Raw genomic sequence first — 19,373 nt, forward strand, 5'->3', positions numbered from 1 at the left:
GCAGATGCCCATGAGCCAATAAGCTCAACTTGGAAAACTAACTGAAAACAGCACAAAATTTCTGAGTGCTCTACAGACCGCGGCCGGATGATGGATATTAGTGCTCCAGCAGCACCGGGACGCCGTTTGGCACAGCGCAGCAGAAGCACAGCTAAAAGGGTTGAGGGAAATGAAAATGAGATGGCTGAAGGTGCTGCTGCCTGAGCATCTGCCCTCTTCCAGATGTTCTTGCCTGTAAGGAAGGAGGGTCTCGATCTTCTGCTCAATCAGTCCCCAAACCGCTGCTATGCTCAGCCTGGAGTACTGAAGGACACTAGCTCTGTCCATCCCGCATCTCTGGAACCGCTGGGGGACACTCTGGTCTCCGCGGTAAAACCGAACAGCCGCAGGGCTGCCGTGGCTCCGGCGGGCTGTAACGGCTCCCTCGCAGCTGTGCCGGCTGGGGACGGCGGCGCGATGGGCCGTGCCTCGTGTGCGCCAACGCAGGGCGGAGGCCTGGGGAGCAAGGCTGAGACATCACGTAGGGCAGGAACCCTCACGGCAGCATCGCCGGCGCAGGACCGAGGAGCAGGAGCCTGGGGTTGGTTCTGGGTGCTGCTGTTCCCCACAGGGTCAGGATGCAGCCAGCGCTCAGGTGCATTTAACCACAACAGCGGGAGACAAGAGGTCCAGACGGTGACACATCCAGCCTCAAATCAAGCCGGGGTGAGCCATCAAAACGGAATTTGCCAGAAGACAAGGCGCTGTGAGCCCCCAGCTATGTACAGCCCCAGGCACAAAGACTCAGGTCTGCGGCTGGGAGTCAGGCAAATGCCAGTGTTTTCCCTTGGCCAGCGATCACACAACACGTTCTCCAGGCCGAGCCGGATTTTAACCCCAGGCCAAGTCTACGTGCATGTTATTTGGGAGAGAGAGAAACCACCACTACCAGGAGCCAACGGGTCCCTTGCGCGCTGGCACCTCTGCTGCCAGGACCCCTCGTCGCTGCCCATCCCGAGGTGCAACGCGTGGCCTGTCCCGGGTGATTCCAATTCCCTGGAAGGGTTTTTGTTACATTTTTCAATGAAGCTGGGGTCTGTGGGAGACACGGGAGTGCGGGGCAGCCATCTTCCACGGTGCCTGCTGGCAGCTGGAGCAGCATCAGAGAAAAGCCCACGGGCTGTCCCCATTAGCTCCCCACTGCTGCTGGCCTTCGGCACCCTCATCTTCCCCAGCCCACCAGGACAGGAAAGCAACACACCAGACACCAACAGAGTGAGACTCAATTCACTCCCACCTTTCGGTCCGCAGCCGCATCAAGCCCAGCGAAGGCTGGCTGCGGCACAAGGCCAGCTCCGTGGGAATCGGCACGCGCCTCTCCCGGGCTCACAGCAGCAACGTTTCCAGGATGCTGGCTGTCCATCTTCCCTGCTGGGAAGGGGAGGAAGCTGAACTTCATTATTTCCCTTGCTTTTGCTCTGCATATTGGGAGTTTAAAGCTGTCTTCCCGTCACTCTGTTGGTGCAGTGAAAGTCGAGGCTAAAGGCAAGGTGGCTGCCATCCCACGGCCGGGCGGCTGTGGGTCCTGCGCTCGTGGTGGCCGCAGCGCCCATGGCCCCACATCGGTCCTGCCCTGGCAGCACCGGACAGCCTCAGTTCCCAGCCACAATCTGCCAAATGCTTTTCCTCCTGGTTTTGTCACGGGAGGGATTCAGCTGTCCCCACTCCTGCAAAGCAGTGCTCCCACCTCGGAGCCTCCCCAAACGGCGCTGCCTTGCCCGGCTCCATCGCCGTTGGGTTTGTTCATGATGTACTCGCCTTCTCCAGCTTCTGAGCCACCAAGGCTGGGAGAAGCCTCGGGATGTGGGAGCGGGCACTCGCGAGGCTGACAACGTGTCCCCCGCGGCACCACACTGGGAACCGGCTGGGGAGGGACACGCTCACCCCATTGAACGGCCCGCAGCGTGTTTTCCGCCAGCCCTGCCTCACCTCGGGGAGCTCCCGCGCCACGGCAATCGATGCGAATTAGCTACCATCCATTCTTCCACTTGTTTGCATCCGCTTGGAAATATAATGCCGAGTCAGAGATAAAGCAAACTGGAAACACCCTGACAGAGTCTAACGCTTCCAGCCCGAGGGGTTCGCTAAAGAGATGAGTTTCAACACCGCAGGTCCCCGCCCGAACAGCAGGTTCCTTCGCCTCCCTCCCCAGGTACACGGCTCCCTGCCAGCGCCCACACCTCCCCCCACACCGGGCTACGAAAGGGACGGGCTGCCCTCCATCGGGTGGGTTTTACGGAGCCCAAACCATGCCCACCTATGAAGCGACCGCCACCACGCTCCCTTTTGCAGGAGGACAGGGCTGCGCAGACGTCCCACGACAAACCAGCTGACCCTCCAGGCTAGAAAAACACGCTGGAGTAAACGCCTTCCCGTGTCAATCCGGGCTGGCACAGGACCAGGACGTACCCTACACCGACATGCGGGAAGCCTGAGCCGACGCTGCTGCGCATGGGCAGCAGAGGCGTGATTTTGAGAAGTGTCTCATCAGTGAGTTATTCTCAGCCCACGGCTATGCCGAAAGCTCGCAGGGCTATAAATAGCCGGCGACGGAGCCGTACCTGAGTCGCAGCTTTGAGCGTGCTCCACGACTGCTCGTGGAATCGGGAGGGTCGGGCTGCGCAGCACAGGGGCTGGGGCAGCGCCAGCACTGGGGACACTTCAATCCCCCCGACAAAGCACAGGGGTGTAAGCTCCGCAGAAGCTCAGCTTTAGTCCATCTAGGCTCCCAGTAGAGCCAGTAAGGACTGGGCTTGGCCAAGACTGCACTTCATCAGAGCACTATTGAAGAAGCTTGTCCGGTTGCAGAGTCCTATTGCCAGCTTTGTCACACCTGGTGACAAAACGTGCAGAGGTGGGACGTGGAGCAACCCCGCATCCCAACCACGCGGGCTGGTGCCCAGCGGGGCTGGCACTAGAAGTAAAAGTGGTTCAGCCTTTCCCTGGTGCTGCCCCTCTGCCATGCTGCAGCTATGTCATTTCCCCCTCCAGCTCACCCACCGCAGGCTTCAGAACGCACAGCGCGGCTCTTCCCATTTTCCTGGGTCTCAGGAGAACGACCACAACCTCCAGCAGAGGACCTCTGCCACAAGCCACCCCTCCAGCTCACCGCGCAGGAGAGGTTCCCATCCCACAGCCGAGCCCAGCCGACCGGCTGGTGAGCCAACGGAGCTGGCGTGGAGCCCAGCCCTCCCGCCGCATCACCTGCGGGCGCCGGTCAGGCTCGCAACCTGCTGAGGGAACCGTGGCTTTGTGAGCGTGGCACGGAACCCTCAACTCCAGTCCCCAACTGGAAGTCTCCTCCCGGGTCCCCTTTAGAAGGTCTCTCCTGGCCAGCTCACCATCCCATCCTTACCCACACCGTTGCTGGGCGAGATCCAACCTGGGAGAAACGTGATGACAGAGCAGCCCTGCCTTTACACCTTCAGAAACTAACTCCTGGATTTGCCGTAAATCTCTTCCCTAGTTTCAGGGGGATGCTCCAGGCCAGAGCCTCGCAGGTAAGCTGGCTAGGGGAGGGCTGCAAAGCCTCACCTCTCGAGCAGGAGGGCTGTAGGACAGAGAAAGCGAGGCTGACACGAAACCAGAGAGGGATGTGGAGTGAGTCAGCGTCACCGGTGCCCACGCCAGGCAGTTGTGGGAAACCCTGTGCTCCCCACAGCGCTGACACGCTCACGCATCCCCAAAGGCGGAGGCACGCGTCCCTGCTGCGGGACACGCCCGCGTTTCGCTGGGCAGCGCGGGGGCACGCGGTCTGCCCACGCAGCGCCCCCAGGGAGCTCACACGCCGCGCCGGCCCCTGCGCCGGGCCCACGAGGGTCTCGAGCCGCGTCCCCGTGCAAGGCTGCTCCCAGGAGCGAGGAGAACGTCCCGCCCAGCCGCTCTGCGCTTGGGCTACGCTCCCCGCCGCGAATTCCAGCGGCTCCTTCCAGTGGGAGATCAATCTCAGCCCTTCTCCTGAATTAATAAAAAAATACCTTACTGCCTCAATTGCACAAGGCAAACAACAGCAAAAGGAATTACAGAAACGCTTGAGCGAAATAAAATGCGGAAGAAATGGATTAGGGGAACGACGAGCAGATCAGCGGGTGTGCTGGGCACCGCTCTCGTGTCACACCCGCCTTGACACAGGCACATCTCCATTTGCACAGCTTCTCGTCTCAGCCCTGCAATGCAGCATCCCCTGCCTTCCCAGCTCCCCTCCGCGCTCCGCTCCCCGGCTCCGAGCTGCAATGCAGCAGCGTGGGAAAGCCCCGCTCCTGCTCCCGCTTCGCCCCACGCCCCCCCACCCTGCCGCAGGGCAGCACCCAGCCTCCCCGGCCGGGCTCCTCTGCCTTCCCCAGCCCACCGCTTCCCAGCCAGAGAACCAGCAACCCGTCCCCGGCTCCCCGGGAGAGCTGCTTCACGTGCCCGGAGGAAGACGTGACTTTGCAGGGCAATCGCACCGAATCTCATCTCCCACGGCCCCATCCCCACGGCTCCACGCGAGACACCCTCAAGGTGCGAAGCCTGGAGAGGCCAAGGTCTCGGCCACCCCCGAGGGACAGAGCCATCCCCACTCCACCCAGCGAGCGGATCCAGACCCAGCAGCTCTCACCGCGGCCGTCACCGGTCCCAGAAACGCTGCACACAGGCCCGGCCCCGGGACGGCGCTGCCACCGCGCACACAGGGCACCAAACGCCACACACGCGCTGGCACAAAGAACGCTCTGGATCGGACCAGTGACCAATTCGGAGGACATGTCAGCGGGTCCGCCCGCCACCGCAGAGCCAGGCGAGCGGCGTGGGCTGACCCCGAGATGGCAGAAAACCGCCTGGTCCCCCCGGGGCAGGACGGCGGCTCGGCCAGGCAAGCTGGGAGGCACGCAGCGGCCACGGCAGACGGGCTGGCACTCGGAGCTGGCGTCACTCACAGGTTACACACCTCGCGGGGCGCGTGCTCCGGCTCCGTGCTGAGCTGGAACGAGGCCTCCCCCACGCAGCGGGCACAAGCATCGGCCAAGCGTCCTCGGATGCTCGAGCGAGAGCGGGCAAGGAGGAGCAGGGAAATTGTTGTCTGGCACCACGAGAAGCTGCATGGGAAGGCGACGAGCGGGTAACCCAAACGGACATAACGGGGCGATGGCAGAGGGGACGCACGCCGCAGCGCAAGAAGCCAAAGAGACAAAGCCTGGGACAGGGGGCACCAGGAGGCGAGTCCCCAGATCTGCCACCAGTTCCCCGAGTGCCACCCAAGCTGGGAGGACACTGCTCACAAGGCACCTGGACTGGGCAGGACCCACGGGTGGTCACCTCCCACCAGCAGATCCCAACTAGCTTTTCCAGGATGGCAGAGGATTTTAAGTTCATTTACGTATTTTCTCAGTGGACAAGCGTTGGATTTGGGGCAACACACAGGCGGTCACTGGGAAAGCCCCATTCGAACAGCAGTTTTCAGGCTCCTTGGGGGAGGAATCTGTTTCAGCAACAAATCCCCAAACAATTTTACCTTCAAGTGTTTGCTCTACTGCTTTTCCACCGGAAACTTTGAAAGACAAATTAGGATTTAATTTTTCAAGCCCTTTTTTTGCACTGCCATTCTCACTGGGAACTTGGCACCCGCCAAACAGCTCCAGTGGAAAGCTCTGGGGCCCTTGGCTTATGTTTCCAGACCTTCTCCCCCCTCACTACAGCCATCCCAGCTGGAGAGAGGAGACATCTACTCCTCAGTGTCAGCTCCTGGGAGCAGGCTGGAAGCAGCACCACGACTGCGTAGCTCTCCTCTTTCTCCTCACCCCCACCCCAAACGCAGGAGTCCAGCTCTGTGGCCAGAAGGAAATAAATTCCCACCCCAACGACCTTGTCACACGGATGCCGTCACACAGGGGCCTTAAGAGAGGAATAGCGTTAGCACGACGGTGATATCAGGACAGCCGCACTGCTTTACGAGGCAATAACCCGCTCCCAGCGCTGTGAAGAGCCACTTGGTCTCTGACCTCCTCGCGCTCTCCTGCCAGGGAGCCTGGCTATGGCTGCACAGCCCTGCAACGGACCCGTTTTAGCGCTTAAATCAACAACCAGGAACGCCACGGGGCAGAGGTGCTCCTTTTAATCCTGTACCACGTACCTGGCGAGGAGGGACGGTCATCAGGAGGGATCTCCTCGGGAAGGGATACCTGGGTGAGATCATCTCCACCAGCGCCGGGAACGCGCTCGCACGGGATGTGTCAGACAGCAGCCAAGCGTCTTTCCTGCGCCGTGGTTTCTTTTTTAAACTGACCACAGTCAGATGTGACGCAAAGCTCCTGCCTTTCAAGGAGCCCGTCTGCCCGTCCCAGCCCCTCGGCTCCCTCCCCACCACCGAGGGGCTGCTGGCACCCGCTGCCCAGCCAGCCGCCAGCCCCGGCACAGCGGGGGTCTGCCCTGCCTGCCGTCGGCACCGTGGAGGGTCGGGGTCTCCGCGGGCACGTGCTGCCCAACGAGGACATCCGCACTCGGGGAAGGGTGGCACTGCCCACCCACCGCCAGCCGCGGGCTGCAGGACCGAGATGGGTTACAGCTGCACCCGCGGAGTTTGGCAGGGCTGCAAGACTCCCGCAGCGAGCATTTCGGGGAACGCCGTCTCCCCTGGGATCACACGTGTGTCCATCTGGGCTCCGGCCCATGCAGCTTACGCACTTATGCCCATTAGCAGCCACTTAAGAAGCACCACGTCCAGCAGGAGATGGCCAAGAAAGCAGCTGCACATCTCGGAGGTGCTCTGGGGACCTCTGGGTAAGCGCAGCAACCACGCCGGGCACCGCAGCCCGTACGCGCCTCTGCACCTGCACGCTCTTGTGCCCCGCACGCGGAGACGGGCAAGGCTCTGCACAGCGAGCTCCTCCACCACGCTGGCCACGCGCCCTCCGTCCCCTTCATCCCGTGGTCGGGCACCGGTGTAATTAGCAACGCCAGCTGCCAGCCAGCTTTGATGAGAAGCCTTGGTCTTTGGTTGATGCGAAATGTGTAATTTGGATGATGGAAATAGCCTCCACAAAGCACATGTGGTTGCTGCGTCCCAGTGACCTCTCCCATCTTGCGCAGGCTGCTCTGCTTTAAACGTGGTTACATCTCCAGCAGCTCCACAAAGGCTTCGGGGCCATCAAACAGATGACACAGCGGCAGCAACCAAATGAGAGGTAACGTTTGGCCACCACTAAATAAACTGAGTTTTTGGCTAGTAGAGGCTTGGGAGTGCTTCTGGCAGGAGCACAAGGTGGAGATGAGAATTCAGGTGTGGAAACCAAAGACGCGCAAGGTCAGCCCAGGCTTCTCGCACAGGTCAGCGGTTCAAGGACAAGGAGATCTGCAGAGGCTGAAAGTCCCTGCAACTCCTGCCTCTTTCTTCCCAGCACCAACCAGGCTTGTGGGTCTTCTCGTGCTGCTCTGGGTAGGGTGTCCTCCAGCAGACATGGCAAAACGGCTCGGGCTCATGTTTCTCTTGCCAAAGGGATCCATGAAAACAGCAGAGAAACCTTCCCTCCCTCCCAACTCCCCTGTAGCACGCAGGAGAAAGCCCAGCTCCTGGCCCTACTCACCAGCCCGAGCAGAGCGCAAAGCCCACTCTCCTGAGCAAGAGGGATCCTGTCCCACCTGGGTCACCGCAGGCACAACCCCTCCCTTGAGGAGCGAGGTTGTGGAAGGTACTGTCACCCCTGGAGAAGGTTTTGTTTGCCTGCATCGCACCAGATGACAAGCAAAGGGGTCACGACCAGAAGCTCAGTGTGGGTCCAGACTCGCGCACCCCCAGCCACGGTCCTGCTGTGGCAGTGACGGAGCAGCCACCACCACTGTCACACTGCTCCCTCCCCTGCGCATCCCCAAGCTCCTGTCGGCATCCCCGCCACACGGGACGGCAAGGACGTGCCAGGTCACGTTGGCTTGGTTATGTACGTGTGACACAACTCCCAGGAACGTCAGAAGTACAGCCCCATGGAGGGAAAGCGACATTTCAGCAGGGTTAAGCTCCTGCCCTGTCCACTCCAGGCGTTGTTCCCACCCGACACTGGACAACCAGCCCTCAGTCCCCACCGCAGGAAGCCCAGCAGTCTTGGAAAATGATCTATTTCAGCAAACACACAGAGCAGGGGGGTTCAGAGGACAGATTCACGGAGTTTGGCCCTCACAGGCCAGCTGACCAAGCCTTCAGATAGTAAGTGCGGTTCAAAAGGACGCTCAACACCTCCCAAGGTCAAGGTCAGCCCTGTGGCCCTGACGCAGATCCTGAACGCAGACAGGGACTAGGCAACCACCCCAGAAACCAAAGCAGGTGTTGGGGGCACTTCCATGGTCTTCCTCAGCGTGTGCACAAGTCCCTGTCCCGCAGGCAGGATCTCTGGTGCTCCAGTAACTGCCAGAAACAAGGGGTCACTCCCACGCAGGCCAGCCCTGCGCCCTCAGGGAAGCTGCAAGAATTTCTCTTGGGGGTGCAGAGGAAACCCCCAGCGACGTGCAGAGCACGGCTGGAGGACGCGGAGATCCCCCCAGGCATGCCAGTGGAGTCAGCTAGTCCCACGAGCGACAAATCCTCCCGCAACCCTGCCCCGCTCCCACGGCAGCTGGTACTACCCCGGCATGAGGGCTGAGGGCAGACGACCGTGAGCCCAGCTGCGGGACCACCGCGGCAGCCTGAGCCCCCGCCACGAGGCCAACCTCAAACGTCCAGCCTGCTCGTTCCTCACGGCCTGCCTGCCCGCACCCTGAGCTCCCGCTGTGGCTTTCCACGAGCTGCCTGCGCCACCCCAGCGAGCCCCGGGATGCTCCAGCAGCTGGGGCAGACCCCCGCCCAGGAGAGGATCGGGCAGGGTGCACATCGGCACTGCTGCTCCCGCGGCTGCGTACGGCCAGGGGGTCCAGGGCGATGGCCCGGGAGGCTCCATGCCCGTGTGCCAGCGTGCGCCGGCGCACGCTGTGCCAGAGCCCTGCCCTGGAGCAGGGGCTGTGACACCTCGAAGGCTCCTGGAGCGGCAGAGCGTGCAGCAGGGAACCGGGCTCAGCAAGCACGGCTTTACAGCAAGCGCAGCTTTACGGGCGCCTGGCTTCGGCACATACTCCAGCTCGCTCCACCTCTGCAAACCTCCCCCCACAGCCCCCAGCCGGGGCCGGTCTCCCCGCTTCCTCCTCGCGACAGAGCTCTGCTCACAAATCAGCTAGCAGAAGGCATCTCAAACCAGCTCTCCAACTGCCAGAGAAGCTCCTGGCTCCCTAAAAGGGGGTCCCAGGCAGGGAACTTGAAGGGCCCGGACACACCAGGGCTCCCGGCCCTGCCTGTACCACCGCTCCCCCCTGCCACCAACCACCAGGGCTTTAAACTCGGCTGGCTCCGGCACTGGGAGCACCAGGATGGCTGCGCAGAGCTCATCTGCCGCCTTCTCACGCCAGTTTGCCAGAACAAACTCTTTGGAGCCACAGCCCCCGCGGGCCTTGCCCAGCCAAGGTCATCGAGCCCACAAGCACGGCCAGTCGGGATGCAGGGGAGAGTGGGCTTCAGGGAGAAGCAGAGGGCTCCCGAGATCAGCACACGGCCACGAGGGAAAGGCGAGGGCACCGCAGCCCATGAGAGGGGTAGCGAGATCGGAGATCAGAGGCACAGCCAGCGCCCAGCGCTTGTTGCTCTGATGAAAACCCACCACGCACACAACGGGCTCCCCGTGCACGCTCGGGAATAAAACGCACCGGGATAGAAAGACGTGGGTGGCCACAGGCTGAATCTGGCTGTGCCAGAAGCCTTGGAGGACCCTCCTCGGCCAAAGCCCTTGGAGGAACTCTGGATTTGAAGCCTCCTGCCCAAATCACAGGCAGCAGTGCCGATCCTACGCATGGCACCTCCACCAGCAGCACCCTGGTGAGAGCGGCCAAGGTCAACGCCCAAGGCGAGCCACCCCGACGGCGGGGAGCGGCCGTGGCACCTGATGGAGCAACATCCACTCTCTTTGGTGGGGCATCATGAGAAGGGGTGACCGAAAAGGACACGTGGGGAAGGATGAGCTCGACGGCCACCCACCATCCCTCCTGGTGAGGGGGCTGGAGGCAAGGCGAGAGGAGGCCGCGTGCCGGCCCTCGAGCTGGACGATGGCGCCTTCCCCTTGGCGACGCCGACGGCGCCTTCCCGCTCGGCACGGGGGACACCGACACGGCCCCAGCAGGTCCCTCCCGGGGGTGGCCGGAGGCAACCAGACTCCCACCATCTCCCCATCCCCGACGGCGAGGCCGTCGGGGCGCGAGGGCCGCACTCACCCAGCATCTGGCTGAAGAGGAGCTGCTCCAGGTCGCCCAGCACCGTCACCACCAGCTCGGGGTCCACCTTCAGGTAGGGCTTCTCCTCCGCGCCCGCCGCCACCGCCGGCCCCTTCCCGCCCAGCAGCTCGTCGTCGCACTTGCCGCCCCCGCCCGCCTCGGGGGCCTTGCTGAGGGGCTTCACCTCCGCGTAGGGCCCGCGGGGGATGCGGCTGGGTTTGCCGGCGGGCGGCGGCTTGGCGGGGCCGGCGGGGCGCGGCGGCAGCAGCGAGTGCTCGGAGCGGGACAGGCTCCGCGACATGGCGGGCGCCTCCCGGCCGCGGGGGCCGCCGCCGCCCCGGCCGCCCGGCCCCCCCGCCGCCGCCCCCGTCGCCGCCGGCTTGGCCATGTCGTCGCTCCAGCGGGGCTCGTAGAGCTGCCGCTTCTTCTCGGCGTCGGTGAGGAAGGCCAGGTTGGTGAGGGACTTCTGCTTGCGCAGGTTGGAGCCGGCCGGCAGCCGCCCCTCCGCGCTGCTCGCCTTGAAAACGCGCAGCTCCGCGCCCCGCGGCCCCGCCGCCGTCGCCGACTTCGCCCGCTTCGGCATCACCGCGCCGCCGTCGGGGCCCCGCCGGTAGCCGCGCTCCTCCTCGCCCAGCTCCACGTCGGGAAGGCTCTTGAGGTTGCTCCCCAGCATCCCCGCGCTGCAACCATTTAACCCGCCGGGCGCTGCTGCTGCTGCTGCGGTGGCGGCGGCACCGAGGACACACCGGGCGAGACAGAAAGAGAAGCGCCGTCAGCGCCCGCCCCACCGGCACGGGGCGGAGCGGGGAGGAGATGGCGAGGGGGTGTGGGGGGGGGGGGGAGATGAGCGGCGCGGCCCCACCTCGCTGGTCCGCCGCCGGCGGGACACTGCGAACCAGCGGAATGTCAGGGGCAAACAAAAAGGGCCCGCCCTCCTCCGCGCCCGGCTGGCGCGGGCAGGGGGCGGGGCGCGGCGCGCGCGCCCGCGGCGGGCCAGGAGGGGAGGGGAGGGGAGAGAAGGGGAGGGGGCGCGCGCGCGCGCGTGCGCCTCGGGGCGGGGCGAGGCGAGGCGGGGGCGCGCGCCGGCCCCGGGGAGCTGCAGCGCCGCGTACAGAGGGGAGGGGGCGTGCGGGACCCCCGGGCGATGCGGGAGCCGCGGGACCGTATGGGGCCCTGGGGGCGCAGGGGCTGTGCGGGACCCCCGGGCCATGCGGGACCCTGGCGTGTGCAGGACCCCCAGGACCGTATGGGACCCTGGAGGCAGAGGGACCACGTGAGACCCCTGGAGGCAGAGGGACCATGTGAGACCCCCGGGCGATGCAGGACCCCCGGGACCATATGGGACCCTGGAGGCAGAGGGGCCATGTGAGACCCCTGGGTGATGCAGGACCCCCGGGACCGTATGGGGCCCCGGGGGCAGAGGGGTGGTGCAGGACCCTAGGGTGATACAGGACCCCCAGAACCATATGGAGCCCTGGGGGCAGTGGAGGAGTGTGGGACCCCGGAACGATACAGGACCCCCAAATTATATGGGGCCCTGAGGGCAGAGGAGCTGTGTGGGACCCCCCGGTGATGCAGGACCCCCCGGGGCGAGGGATGATGCTGGCAGGCGTGGTGCTGTGAGCCCCCCACGGGTGCTGGTTGGGAGGTGGGTGAGGGAAGTGGGGGGCCCACACCCCAGCACCCCGCCTGCCAAGCACCCCCCATCCCGCCCACCGCGGTCCCCACACCCAGCCCGGACACCGCACCCCCAGCCCCACGGGGGCCAAAACTTCTCTGTTTCACCCCAAATGTGCAGGAAGGGCCCGGGGTGGCCCCAGGAGCCTCCCCGAGGGACCCACAGCCCCCAAACCCAGCAGGGCCTCTCCAGTGATCCGGGGGAATTAAGGTGGGGGGGGAAAGAGGGGGAGTGGGATCTGGTTATCATCATTTTTCATTAATTACCCGTCCCTCGGGAGGGGTGAATTAAGTCTATTTGGTGACCTCACGCGGGCTGCCATGGCAACCGCCGGAAAATATTGCATTAGAGCCCATCACTATGCTGCCGAGATAAGGAGCTGGGAGGGCCGGGGGCGGCGTGAGCCCCCCAGCCCGGCCCCCCGGCCAGCAGTATGGCCGCCCCGCCTGATTCGGGGTTCAGCCCGTGGTGATGCTGAGGGAGCCCCAAAATAACCCGGCCCGGATGGGACAGCAAAGGGTACCCCCAAAAAAAACCCCAAAAATAAAGGGTGTTCTGCAGCAAAAGGTGCTGCTGGGGCAGGATGGGTGCACAAGCGGCACCCCGAAACTGCTGAGTCTGGGGGGGGCTGTTACACCCCTCGCTGAGCTACAAGCCTGGGTGTAGGGCCTGCTGCAGGGGGCAAATTTGGGGGTGTCCTGTCATTTTGGGGCCGATGAGGTGACCCAGGGCCTCCCAGTGTCCCCTGTCCCCTCCGACGGGGCCCGGCAGAGCCCCAGAAGGTGCCGTGGGTCGGGGGGGCCGGGGGAGGCGTGGGACAAGGGAACGGATCCGGCCCTTTCCCCAGCCCCGAACTCGCTCAGCCTCGTCCCAAACCCCCTCCGGAGCTGAGCGGGGCAGCTGCGCTGGGAGCACGCCAGCCCGGCTGCTCCCCTCCTGCTTCCTCCTGGAAAATCCTCCCGCTTGCTGCCGGTTTCCGTGCTTCCCAAATCGGGGCTCAGCGCTGAACCCCGTTACCCTCTGGGGCCGGGACCCCGCTGCAAAGCCGGGCCGTGCTGGGAGCCACCGCGGCTCTGACCGACTTCGAATCACCTGGCGAAGCTCCCAGCTCTTTTTTGGTTTTTCCCCCTCCCTGCGCATCCCCGGAGCATCCCGCCATCCTCCGCTGCCGCTGCCCTGGCAACCGCCGCCCCAGCATCCCCTCCAGCAGCCGCCCCCCAAAATCTGCCCCCCAAAGCAAGCGCCGGAGGGGACTGGGGTGTCCCCACATTGCGGCAGAGGGCTTGTATTTGGGCTCCTTCGGCCCCCCAGAAAGGGGGTGTCCCCACCGTGGGTGCGGGGAGCCAGCGGTGCGCGGCACCCGCCTCCGCTCCGGCTCTCCGCCGGCTTCTTGGAAATGGGTCATTCCTGGAGCTCGCTGGGAAACTGGGAAGAAGAGGAAAAGGAGCCGCGCGGGGCCATGTCCCGGTGGAATCACGGGAGGGGACAGACCCCAGTGCTGGGGCCACCGCAGCGGGTGCCAGCGTGGCTCCTGCGCCCGGGCGAGGCCTCGCCGCTGGGTGCAGGGTTTTGGCCACGGGGTCACCGGACGCGGCAGCTGCAGCCGTGCCGTTCCCAGGGGAGTGGGGCACCTCCTGTGTGGGGGTTCCCCCCCCCCCCGCTGCCCCACTGACCCAGCCCCAGCTCCCATTCCGACATGGGGGTCTGAGCCCCCCACGGGACCCCCCCACCCAGCAAACCCCCCGGACTCACTCAGACCTCTGGGTTTGAGGTGGGGGTCAGGTCCCTCTGTGGGCCCAGGGTGCTCGTCACCTGGGGACGTGGGGGTCTCCTCTTCCTGCTCCTCCTGCAGCCTGGGGGCAGAGGGGGGTGAGGGTGGGGGAGCAGGGGCGCATCGCGGGGTGCAGCCGGCGGGGGATCCCCAGGAGATGGGAACACCAGGGCTTTGCGACACTGGTCTCATGGCAGGGGGGGTCCCAGCGCACCCCGTTCCCCGTGGAGCCCATCTCCTGCTCCACACCGGCTCCCATGGGTGCCCCAGGAACCCCCAGCACCTCAAACCCGGTGGGAACCCTACTTTTGGGGCAGAGCCCCCGGTCCCAACCCCACCATTCCTCATGGCCAACCCCACCTGCCTCCCCCTGTCCCCATGTCCCCCTATCCCCATGCCCCCCCCAGCCCCGTGCCCCCGTCCCCAGGGACTCACCGGTACTGGAAGGGTGCCACGGTGGCGGTGACGGGGTGGCTGTGCGGGGGGCTCGAGGAGAAGGTGGTGGCCGCCCACCCAAATACGGGGCCCCTGCCCTGTGAGCCGCCATGGGGCTCATCCCCTGTCCCTGCCGTGGCTGCCCCACTGCCCTTCCCAGGGGACCCCCCCGGCCGCCCCCCACCCCTGCCCTGTGCTTTGGGCGGCTCGGTGGGCTCCCCCGCCCTGCCTGCCCCTCTCCTCCCGCTGCCCGCTGCCTCTGGGCCCTTCCCGGGGGACACCAAGGGTCTCGCCAGGGCTCTGTGCCCCCCTCGGTGGGGGACACCGGGGCTGCCCACCCTGCCCTCGGCCGGCTCCTGGCTGGTGGCTCTGCCAGTGCCTTTGGGCTTGAGGGGCTTGGGGCCGGGGGCAGGCGCCTTCCCTGGCCGGGGGGACAGAGCCCTGTGGGGGACGGGGGACCCCGGGGTGCTCCGGGGGGCCGCGGCGTGCGGCTTGCCATGGGCCATGGCACGGGGCACCGGGATGGCGGAGGCGTAGTGGCTGCGGCCGGCGGGGGTGACGTTGGCCGTCCCGTTCATCCCGGCGAGGTGGCTGCCGGCGAGGCTGTGGGGGGAGAGGAGGGCTGAGCAGGGTCCGGCACAGCGAGGGGGTGGGTGTGGGGGGGGCACCCACATCCCCTCACCTACACCGGACCCCCCCATTGACCGCGGGTGCTCAATGTCCCCATTCTGGGAGGGGGCCGCTGCATCCCACACCCCAGGGTGAGGACATCCGTGGTGTCCCCCCGCAGGGATCCAGAGGGCCATGGCACGTGTGACGTCCTCCCCAGGGACCCTGTGCAGCCCCATCCCCGTGTCCCCAGATCGGGATCTGGCAGGTCCCTGCAGCAAGGGCCCATGGGCACAGACCCTCACCAGGAGGGGATGCACCACAGGCAGGATGGGCCCCCAAACCACCTCCTGGTCAAGCAAGACCATCACCTGGCCATCAGAGACTATCTCCTGGCCACCTAAGACCCTCTCCTGACCATCTAGGACCATCTCCTGGCCATCCAAGAGCATCTTCTGATCACCCAAGACCATATCCTGGCCACCCAAGACCACCTTCCAGTGGCATAAGAACCAGCCCTGTCACCCCATTCCTCAAGGCCATTACTGGTGCCTGAGCCCCATCTCTGCCCTCCCCATCCCCAGCATCCCCCCATGTGGTGCCAGCTGCTCCATCTCTCCATGGGGCTGCTCTCGTCCCTGGTGCCACCACCCAGACAGTGCCCTGTGTCCGCTTCCCTTGGTGTTTTGCTCTGGGTGGATAAGGACAGGGGCTGGGTGCACACCACCCCATCCCACCCAGAGCACCCACGGGCAGGCAGGGCCGTCTTTGCCACCAGCGGTGACAGGGACATCAGTGAGTGGAGAAGCTCATCCCTCCCACAGGCTTTGCCCGGGCAGGCAGAGCAGAGCTCAGGATGAGAATCAGCCGTGGAGCAAAGCCCCATCTCCAACCACCTCCTGCTTGCAGCTCTCCAGGCAAAAACCCCTCACAACTCAAAAAAAACCAAAAATATTTCTCCAGGGGTGGTGGAATGATCTTTGGAAAGACAGGGAGATGTGGCTCCGCAGGCGCCTGTGCCAGCCTCGGCCCACTCACCCTGGCACAGCCGCAGTGAACTGGGAGACAAATGGGTGCCACAAATCTCCCGGGACACGCATTTCGCGGGTCGCGCTCAGCTTTCTTGGAGGAAAACCTCTGGGGAGGTTTTTGGGGTCCCCGAGCATCCTAGGGGAGACCATCGGCTCCATGTCAGCTGCTCGCGGTCCCCGTCACCCACGGCGGGTTTCCTCTCCCCCAGCGCTGGCTGGGGGCCGGGTGGGCGCAGCGAGCACAACGGGCCTTTGTGCGGCCGCTCCGGCGAGCGCGGTTCGGGCCCGCGCTGGAGCCGAACGGAGCCAAGCCTTCCCGGGGGGCTGGGGGGACGCTGCCGCCCAGGTACGGGGCCGCACACAGGCCGCTCTGTTTGCGGCCCCGGGGCCGGCAGCCTGGCCGCCTTTCAAACCGCCCGGCCAAAACGCAGCTTCTGCGGAGCTGGAGAAGGTTTCTGGGCGAGCCGTGGGGTGCAGGGCACGGCTCCCGTCACCCCGACGGGAACAGCACCCAGCCTCAGCCCTGCACCCATTGCATCTCCCGGCGGAGGGGGCTGCATAAGCAAGGTCCAAAAAATGCCCCAAACTGCCCCGTTTTGCCTCTTCCCCAACCCACAGCTGCCCCGAGCCCCGCTCCCCCGGGCTTCTGGGGGTCTGCGAGGACCAAGCCTCGCCCCACATCCCCCGGGGTGGCCGTGTTCCTGCTCGGGTGAAGGCACCCGAATTCCCTTTCTCCAGACCCCCACGAGCTGGATCACTTGATCTGCAGAGCCGTGGGTCACGGGGAGAAGGGCTGACGCAGCGGGCGAGATCCAGGCACCGCAGCGCCGACTCCAGCGCCAGCCCGGAGCTACAAAGGGCTTTTCAAGGCGATTTTAATTTGAGGAAGAAGGAACCGACACACGCGGCTCTGGGCTTGCTCTCGCTGGAGCCTTTGAAATGGCCGGGGAGGTTTTCTCTCTCCCCGCGTCCCGGCTGGGGCATCTCTGCCCCCGCTCGCCATGGCCGTGGCCCCAGTCGTGGCACTGGGGGGTGCAGGAAGCCCTGGGACACGGCGCTTGGGGCATCTCTGGGACGGATCTGTCCCCGAGCTGCTGCGTGGGGGGAGGTGGGGACAGGCACAGGGGCTGTGCCAGCCCCGCACTGGCAAATGGGTCTGGATTCGGCCCCCAGGCAACCACAGCCCCCAGCGAGGGCCCTGTGCTGGCACCCAAGGGTGCTGCGGGGCGGGCGGCAGGGGCCGTGCGGGGCTTTCCCCGCACCCGGGGCATTTCCTCGCACCCACAAAGGTCACTGCTGGGAGCAAGGCGGCCCGGGCTCAGCACCCAGCACCAGCCAGGAGCTGGAGACCAGCACATTCCCGGGGCACACAATGCTTACAAATCCCAATTTTGTACTTTTTTCCACTCTTTTTAACCCAGCGCCTTGCCCCAGGAGCGCTGTGCCTGGAGGTGGAGCAGTTCCAGCCTTGAGTTGCAGAACGCTTTGTGCAAACACCAACGGCATCGACTTTACCTTTACCAGCACCCTCCGAGCATCATCAGCACACAACCCCCCTCCAGCCCCGCTGCCCCGGCACGTGACATCACGTAACCAGGTTTTATAGATTTTTTTTTTTTTCCTGGTCTGTTCACTTTGGATTTCTTTCTCGCGGACACAACCTCCATTTCTGCCCTCTGAGCCTGCCAGCGGCCAATGCGCTGCGATGCCGCGGCTGCAGCAGAAGCCAAAGCTGCCACGTTGCCCACAAAAGAAAAAAAAAAAAAAAAAATCAATCCTCCTCTTGTGCTCGCAGGGTTGAGGTTTCCCAGGAGATGCCAACGCCTGCTGGGAGGCTCCGAAGCTTCCCCCTCCCCGCAGCGCACACCTCGGGGGTCTCCCAGGACAGCCACGGCTTCGCTGCGCCCGGCTCCGAGGGCTTCGCCACGCTTTAGAGATGGCGGGGGCTTCCCCGCGGCTGGGCAAGGGGAGATGCGGATGCGGCTCCGCTCCCTGGGGCTGTGACACCAGCCGGACCCTGGGACCGGGGTCCCGCACCCAGGGGTGCCACCAAAGGGACAAACCAAAGCCACTCCCACCTAGTCCCTCTTTCCCCCATCAGCCCAGGAGCCCTCCTGCTCAGCTCATCGTTTCATTAACGAGCACAAACTAAAACCATTCCCAGGAGAGATTCACCCCATTCTTCTTCCAAACAAATCCTTCACTCACCTCTAGACTGATTTCTACCCCATCCAAACTCTGCCCCCGGGGACCGGCACCCCTCCGGCGTGTGCCTCGTGCACCGCGACGGCCAGGGAGTGGGTAAGCACCATGTCACGCCGTGTCACGCTGCGTCACACTGGCGTCCCGCCGCCGCTTTGCCTGGCTAAAGCAGGTTATGGCTTGACCTAGATAGAGACGGGCGGCTCCTCTGCAATTAGCTTGAAAGGGAAATGACTTTCTCCTCTAATGCAACCCAGCTGCGGGGCCTCCGTGTCCCCGGAGCCGATCTCGGGAACCAGCTGCCGCTCGCCCTCTGGGTGACATGAGCACCAAAAATTGGCACTCGATGCTTTAATTTTGGGACTTCCAGTCGCCAGGTGGGGTTTTGGCCCCGTCCCCTCCCTGGGGACCAGCTTGGGATCGCTGGGTCCCGTGGTGGTGGAGCGCGGCACATACGCACAAGGTGTTTGAGCACCAGGGGATGTTTTGGAGAGGGGCTGGGCAGCCGGAGATGCTCATCTCCCAGCTGGAGGGAGGATGTGCATCCCAGCTGCCTCCAGAGCTCAGGTCTGGAGCGCTGTGCCAGTATTTACTGGCTCCAGCACTGAACTCGAGTTTTCCCTGAATTAAAGACCTTTAAGCCCAGAGGCGATGTGGTTTCTGATCCCCTCGGATGATGCCGTCCACAGACACACGGGTGTTCGCAGTGAAGGAAAATGAAACAGCCTTGGCCGAGCCGCGTCCTTCAGTCCAGGACAAGCCCAACCCAGCACATCCCTGAAGGCATCTCCTTCAAAGAGACATCTGTTGTGCTCCAAGCTCGAGCTACTTTCTCAGCCCGGTGTCCAAATGCATCTCACACGTGTGATTTTAGCAGCCAGAAAAGAACACAGGGACCTGGAGCCCAAGTCTCATTTCACGTCCCTGTTTCGCGTGTGAGGGGTCACTGGAGCATCCCCAGCATCCAAGCAGATCCGCTTCGGAGCCATCCACCGCCTGAGCAGAGCTGGAAACAGCCGCTCCCCTTGCCCCCCCTGCGCCCATGAGGGCTGCGCTGCTCCCGACCTCGCACTGGGGCTACGCTGAGCGGCCAAACCCCCCAGCTCCTCCGTGACACCTCGGAGGGATCTGGCCTCTGGCTCTCTCGTGATCTCAAGAGAACAGCTAACAGCTCTGCGAGCGTTCCGCTCTGTTCCCAAAGCGTTTCGGGGTGACTTTTATAAGCCACGTTAAATTGGCTTCTCTCTTATCTCCCGCAGCTGAGAGATCCCTGTGGGGGATGAAACTGCCCCACGCCCCTGGGATAATTGTGGAAGGAGTCTGAGCACGAACACGTTGTGATGGAAAAAGGTGT

General features: G+C 64.4%; 1 protein-coding gene across 3 annotated transcripts in view; it reads right to left on the reverse strand.

Annotated features, from left to right (window-relative positions):
* Nucleotides 1–19,373, reverse strand: part of NAV1 (neuron navigator 1) — a 71,769-nt gene that overhangs the window by 43,917 nt on the left and 8,479 nt on the right. For 2 of the 3 annotated variants that reach the window (XM_086765495.1, XM_086765493.1), the window contains exons 2-4: nucleotides 14,178–14,780; nucleotides 13,724–13,824; nucleotides 10,294–11,004 (exon numbers count right to left, since the gene is read on the reverse strand). In XM_086765495.1, the coding sequence (XP_086621621.1) occupies nucleotides 10,294–11,004; nucleotides 13,724–13,824; nucleotides 14,178–14,755 (1,390 nt within the window). In that variant the 5' untranslated portion in view covers nucleotides 14,756–14,780. Of the gene's footprint in view, nucleotides 1–10,293; nucleotides 11,008–13,723; nucleotides 13,825–14,177; nucleotides 14,781–19,373 lie in introns of all 3 variants that reach the window. The other variant, XM_086765494.1, reaches the window with a different exon arrangement.

The sequence above is a fragment of the Chlamydotis macqueenii genome, chromosome 23, assembly GCF_036417535.1.
Source record: "Chlamydotis macqueenii isolate bChlMac1 chromosome 23, bChlMac1.mat, whole genome shotgun sequence".
Taxonomy (NCBI): domain Eukaryota; kingdom Metazoa; phylum Chordata; class Aves; order Otidiformes; family Otididae; genus Chlamydotis; species Chlamydotis macqueenii.